Source organism: Pelmatolapia mariae, linkage group LG20 (assembly GCF_036321145.2).
Source record: "Pelmatolapia mariae isolate MD_Pm_ZW linkage group LG20, Pm_UMD_F_2, whole genome shotgun sequence".
NCBI lineage: Eukaryota > Metazoa > Chordata > Actinopteri > Cichliformes > Cichlidae > Pelmatolapia > Pelmatolapia mariae.
Window position 1 is genome coordinate 33,753,205 of NC_086244.1, and position 7,009 is coordinate 33,760,213.

General features: G+C 42.9%; 1 protein-coding gene across 1 annotated transcript; it reads right to left on the minus strand.

Annotated features, from left to right (window-relative positions):
- Positions 1-275: 275 nt before the first annotated feature.
- Positions 276-2,762, minus strand: LOC134619289 (transmembrane protein 26). The gene is made up of 3 exons (XM_063465056.1): positions 2,569-2,762; positions 1,515-1,659; positions 276-1,010 (listed from the first exon to the last, which is right to left on the minus strand). The coding sequence occupies exons 1-3, from the start codon at positions 2,760-2,762 to the stop codon at positions 276-278; spliced, it is 1,074 nt and encodes a 357-aa protein (XP_063321126.1).
- Positions 2,763-7,009: the final 4,247 nt, after the last annotated feature.

Below are 7,009 nucleotides of genomic sequence, written 5' to 3' on the forward strand. Positions count from 1 at the left end.
TGGAACTGATTTTCTCGAGCAGAGAAAGCTCCCGTGATGGAAACACCACTTTTATCAAAGGGAGTTGCATAAATTCATCTCTGATCTTTTCAATGGGGACTTACTCTCTTTTCTTGTGCTCTGTTTCTAGTCGCTGAACCTCCAGAGAGCTGAGACTGTCTCCAAACGAGGCTGAGATGTAAGAGATGGCAGATGGGTTTAGACTTCATTCTTGGTGAAAGCTATTCCCTCCCTCCTGGGGGCCGGAGTCATGCCTCACGGCATTTTGAGCCTTTCTATACCTGGACACCTCTCTGATCTTCCTCCCTCTCGGTCCCCTTCTTCATGTCTATATGACAGCTCTGCTCTTCGCAACACTCGTCTTTACCCACTTCTTCTTCCACCTCCTCCTCCTCCCTGCTGCCCCCATGGGCTTGACACTGGAGCACCAGAGCAGTGCATCTCTCCAGCCCAGATACCTGCTGCTCACACTGCACCACAAATATTCTGTAGAGCTCCAAAAGAACGATGAGGATATTCTTGCAGGTGAAGAAAATCATCAGCTGGTTGAGGACCTGCTCTTGCACCATGAGGTAGAACCGGTAGATCAGGAACGGGCCATCTTGGAGTCCGACTGTGAGCAGCAAACTCCAGACTTCGCTGGAGCAGCAGGAGGTGAATGAGGGTGGAGCCCCGGGGCAGCAGAAGGGACCACCCTTGCTGTCTTGAGAAGGCCCAGCCTTTGGGGGTCGTGTCTGAGTGAGAACCAGAGGAAACTGCATGAGCGCCCAAGAGAACAGGGCCAAGCCAATGATGACAACTGCCTGGTTGGTTTTGACTTGGGGCTCCTTGAAGGTGTCGAAGATGTCCAGGATGTCAGCACCCAGTCCCACATTCACCATGAGAAGCTGTGAGAGTTGGTCACGTGACATGTCCCCCTTGGGCATTAGCCAGCGACCAAGAACCAAGACTATCAGCATGGTTTGCTCCAAGCCAGCTACCCAGTTCTCTGGGTCCAGATCCTTAATCCCCTGGATAAATAAAACAGTGGAAGTCTAGTCATGTTGAAAGTGTTTGCAAGGGTTCAGTGTTAATGAATAATCAAATAAACCAGTCATCCATACTAGCCATCTCCTCTCTGTTTTTAATATAAGTCGACTGTTTTGTCTCAAGGTTCATTAAGTTTATCCTGAAAGCACCCACCCCTTGATATTCTACAATATTCCCAAAACGGTACGTCTTCACGTTTCAAAAGCTGCCACCCAGCCTTGAGTACAGCCATGGGGCAAAAAGCTCCCAAATCCTACATGAAAGAAATTTCACTAAGACCATCTCACAAGGGGAGAGATCTAAGAATTTTTCAAGCAGGAGCCTATCTGGACTTCATCTCTGTGTGTCTATTACACATTTCCTGCAACTAATAGTTTATCCACCCCCTTGCTAGATTTAAATCTTATCTGATATCAGGTGTTGCTTTAATGTGGCTGCGTGGAGGGTTGAGGCGGGCAGGGCAGTTTTGTTGGTGGGACGCCTACCGCTGAGATCGGGATGTGAGCCAGCAAATGAAGCTCATGGCCTGAGGAATTGTTGAAAGGCAGCTTGGACTGTAGCAGGCTCAGCTCCAGAAACCAAATGGACGGGATGACAGTACTGAGGTACAGGAAAACCATGGGGGAGAACCTAAAAGAGGATCACCAAAGGAGAGGGAAAGAGGGGGTTAGGTTATTTATAGAAATTTGCTTCTTCTTTTTTTGCCACCCACTAAAGAAGAAAGAGTCCCTTTTTCCCCATAGGAAGCATCGAATTTCAGACAGGCAATTATTCTCATCATATATGCAAATCCCACTTGACAGTGCAAAGCCTTCTCCATGAGGACAGAACTTCAAAGTAAGACTCAGTGAGAAAGAGAGAGGCCCGAAGAAAGCCCGCGTCTGACGATGTTCAGTTCGTGAGCTTTTGAATAAGACATAGCTTGGTGTTGAATGAGGTGTGACACTAAATGCTCATATCCATTTGAAGTCAGTTTATGTTTTTTTTCCTTTCTTTCTTTCTTTAAAAAAAAAAAGCTTGTTGGTCAAAAATGAGTCGAGCCAGAAGGAGACATTTACTCCATGAGTGGATAGGATAGGCTGTGACATTGATGTGATGGTAGGCTCATAATACAGTTCAGTGAAAGACAGCAGTAATACAGCAGAGGAATATGTTTGTCTTTGATGGACAGTGAAAGAGAGAAAGAGCTGCGGATGATAAGAGAGAATTTAGTGGCACAGAATATTGCAGGCCTTTACAAAAGCCGCCTCGGGCAGATGGGTTGTAAAGAGTTTGCAGCTACAAGTTCAGGAGTTATTTACTCCCTAACACCAAACAGGTTTATAAAGTCTGCCTGCATCTCACTCCCCATCCTCCCAAATCTGTTCTGTGCTTTGTACAGTGACCTTGGGTTTTAGAAAGGTGCCCACAAATTAAAATGTATTATTATTATTATTATTATTATTATTTAGGAAGAAGCAGAGGGCTAACATCTGGCTTAAAATTGACTGAGCCTCAGTGTGTTATGCAGAAAGGAAAATCATGTCAAATGTGTTTTACCATTTCCACTCTGCATTACGGGTGCATTTCAGAGTGATGGCCATTTCCACACCCAACAGAGCCACGCCTGTCAGCAGTAGCCAATAGAGCGGCTCCCCTTTAACAGCTACGACTCGCCACACCGTCACCACCCCGTGGACAGCAAATAGGAAGCGGCTCAGCAAGGCCAGCAAGACATTCAGGAGGCGACACATGGTGCACCAGAGAAAACCTGCAGAGAAGATCACTTTAGAAGCACAAGTGACTTTATTCTCATATGTACATTTGAATATTACTGGACAATGAAAATCGTATTTTTTCCGCACTCCCTTCACACGTTATTATTTATTACATTTATTATACATCATTAGGTTTTCTGAAGATCACTCTTTGTTATTATGATAATTAAGGGTTTAAATTATTAGCTTAGATTTAGTAACCTGGAAAAATAAATACTGTAAAAATTATGTTATTAAATTGGGACATAAAATGAAATAAAATAAAAAGAATCACAAAATATACAAAACAGCTGCGAGTGAAAAATCAAATCACTTTGATCAAAAGAAAATTTACATTTGTTTATTTACAAAAAACTAAAAGCTTACAAGTTTACAACAGTGAGTCTTTAATGCTGTTTCAAACCTTCTACAGTGTTGTGTTTGCATTATTATTGCATTTTTGAATGCAATTATAGTCCCACATGGTTCCTGCAGAGTAAAGAATGGACTACTTTAAAACAATTTGATTTTGCAATGAAGAATTTGCGAAATAAAAGCCACTTAACCACACTCATCATTAACCGCTGCTCATCATCACCCAGTTCAGGCTTCATTATCAGTAACTATTGCACGATGTGCGCAAATAGCCCTCGCTGTCAATTAGTTAGCCAGGAGGATGAAAGCCTCTGAGCTTTGGGGGAAATCAAAGCAAGCAGTGATTAGTAAGGAAGAGTTAGACAAACTGATCTGCAGTCAATATTAAAGCACTCCCAGAGGCTTTGCACGGGCTTGCTGGAATTTGATCCCTGAATCGCCATGGATTATTGTGATGACTTGAAAGTGGTGCCAAAATGGGAGCACCCTGGTTTTGTAGTTATAAAGATGCATCATGCCATATCAGCCAGTTTAACTCCAGCCCTCTCTCACACCCAGTACCTCCCTTTCACAGGCAAATTGCCAAAAAAAAACATAATTTCCAAATGTTGGATCCATATATATATATATATATATATATATATATATATATATATATATATATATATATACACATACATACATACATAATATATATTATGTGTGTATGCCTGTATATTATTTGACTTCTTAAACAGAGTCTCTCACAAACTTTGGTCTTTATCTTGTGGATACGAGCAACACTTCTATGACTGCTATTAACTTTTAAATGCATTCGCCTCAGTCAGCGTGTTACTGTTGTTGTGTGTGCCAAAAACAGCCGAGCCGTGTGTGTTAGTGTATTAGAGTTTGAAAAAGAATTCATGCAATATGTATTGTGCAGCTGCATGCAGTACAAACCTACAGGATAAGCCGGGAGTCCTTCTTGAGATCAGTCTCTTCAGTGTATTTTCCAAAAGTTTTAGATGCTGTGCAGTGGAAAGTGACAGTAACCCAACAGTCACCCACAGTGACCTGCCCTCTGTGTCTGATTTATGCCTTTTAACTGACAGCCACCTCCTAGACCCTGCGGAAGAGTGAACATGTCAGAGGTGTGTATTCCCGCATGTACGTATGTGTGTTCAGTGGGGAGTGACTACTGTTCGAGTCCACTGGAGTATCAGCGAGGAGCAGTGTGATCCACAAGTGTTTATGTGCATGTGTGTGTCTCCATCCTCTCGGTGCCATCATGTGAGATAACGCTTCCTGCCCCTTGCGCCCACATCTTCATTGCCATCCGTCATGATGTCATCTCTCCTGGCCCAGAACAAAGTTATCTCCTTGGGAGAAGCCAGCCTGTCGCACTCCCTGTTCGGAGAGCATGCAGCCCTGCCCTGCTCCCACCCATGCCTGCTCTGTAACTGCAGCGCTGGTCCTGATAACCGCCCCACTCCGTGGCCTCTGTGCACACAAAAACATGGAGCAGCAAGAGGAAAAGGAGATGCTGATGGGCCTCCGAACAAGCAACTGCAGGAGTGTGTGGGTATGTTACTGCGGTTGCATCAGAATGAGGATGCTGCGTGGGTGGAAGCTGTCCAGGAACGTCAATCTACTAAACCACTGAACCGAAGCGAAGACAGATGACTGACAATCATAACAGAGAGGAGATTGCTCTTCCCTGCCAATAAGGCATTTTTAAACCTGCAGCATTTGGTTGGTTTTGTTTGTCTATTTGGGGACTGAGGAAGCTATTGTTTTAACATTAGCACCACTTGGAGCTTCATCATCATCATTAAATCTCACATTTGTTCTCTGTTCAAGCTCTACCATCTCTATCCAAAATATTTGCCTCTGAAGCTGCTAAAAGTGCCGCTGCATTCAGCAACAGCTCATCAGCTTTATTGGTTGGGTGGTCTGAGTAGGTGCCTTTATATAAGGCTATCACTTTTGACTGAACTTATTTTCCTGCGGCATCTCAGGTGGAAAAAATGAAAAATGCAAAGTTAGTGACTGTATGACCAAAATAATGAGCTGAAAAGAAAAAAAACAGATTGATTGAGTCATTGGAGTGAATTTAATCATGTTATTTGATATTTATTAATGTGAAAATACTGACTACTGATGCTACGAGGTGTGTCCCTACTGATTACTACGCACAAAAACACAACTAGACCGCGTGCTCTTGTTCCAAAACTGAGAATAGATGAGTGATATTCACACTTCTCCTGAGGCTTTGCTTATTGCATTGTATGAACATCTATAGTGCTGGTGGTAAGCAGACTGATGGAGTATACAGTGGAGTTGAAAAGAGGAGGTGGCTGCTCAGATGTTTTATTTTCATTTATTTATTTATTTCAAGCATTTATTTTTATCTTTCTTCGGTCAGTGCACTCCTGAAGCACAGAAAGCCAGTTATATCCGAGAGCCTCACCTGAGATCGTCATGGAGAAAAAAAGTCAGATGAGCACAATGATGGGCATGACCGCTGTGACTTTTTCCAGCGGCCCTAATTCTCTTCCCTAGGGAGCCTATCCTAGCTGCCATAGGGCCACACCCTGGACAGGTTGCCGGTCTGTTGCAGGGCTAACATTTAACACATGTCAATCAAAATTTTGCAGAAATATAGAAATATTACCCAGAATCACGGCAAAACGTGTAACAGACACGCCGGTCCATTGTGTCCATTTCCCGCTTTGCCTCTCCAAAACGTCAAAGGGACACATGCAGACGTTGCATTACCAGCAGGGGGAGATGATAAATGTAAAGGCAAGAAGTCGATAGCAAGCTAAACACGCGTGAAGTACGTTCAAAGTCCTTAATCATCAGAAGCGATTAAGCTGGTGGCTTTACATGTAAATGTGTTAATAATGTCTGTTTAAATGCTTTGCTGTGATTATTTTCATGTTGGCTTGAAATAAAATATTTGTACTGCCACTTACTGCATGTGAGTGTCGTTTTCACACTTTAGAAAGGCAACATGTGAAATGGATATTGTGGACCATCGTGTCTATCGCACACTTTGCAGTGATATCGGGTTGGTGTTTACACCACTCTTCAGACTAGGAAGCCACAGTAATGTGCAACAGTGTTGAGCCAACCCTCATTTCCTCTGCAAGGAAAATGGGAAATAGGTGCAGTGTTATTGAAACATGTACAAACATACATGGAAATACAGTATATATGGCAAAAATAGAGTTTGTACAATCCTAACGAGCCTTTATTCTCCAACTTAGTCTGAACTCTTGTCATTTTCTAAAGTATCTTTAGTTAGAATAGTTCTCCAGGCTTCTTGAAGGACATTCAAAGCTCTTCTTTGTATGTTGGCTGCCTTTTGGTCTGTTCTCAGTCAATGTGATCCCACACTGCTTCAAAAATGTTGATGTCCAGGCTGTGGGGAGGCCGATCCATGACTGACTGGCAGAGTGTTTGGGATCATTGTCATGCTGAAAAATGAAGCTGTTGTCAATCAGAAGCTTTCTAAATGGCATGGCAGATCACAGTCTGACTGTACTTTTCTGTGGTCATATTTCCATCAGTTTTGATTGCCAACACCACCGGCTGAAATACAGCCCCACATGCTGAATTCCTTCTAAGACCAAACTGCACATTGTGCTGAGGTATGCCACGATCTCAGCTATTAGCTCTCTGGGAATCGCTTTGTTGGTTTTGTGTCTGTCAAACTGTGTTATTGTTGGTATTTTTTGTTTTTGCCACAGGCTGCTAGTAATAAAGTCCTAAAAGATACAATTTAAAACTGCTATTTTGCTTGGTTGTCTCTTATCTGTATACACAACATTGGTTCATCCCTTGAGTCAGGTGCCATTTTTGTGCTTGAATGATTCCTAGGTTAG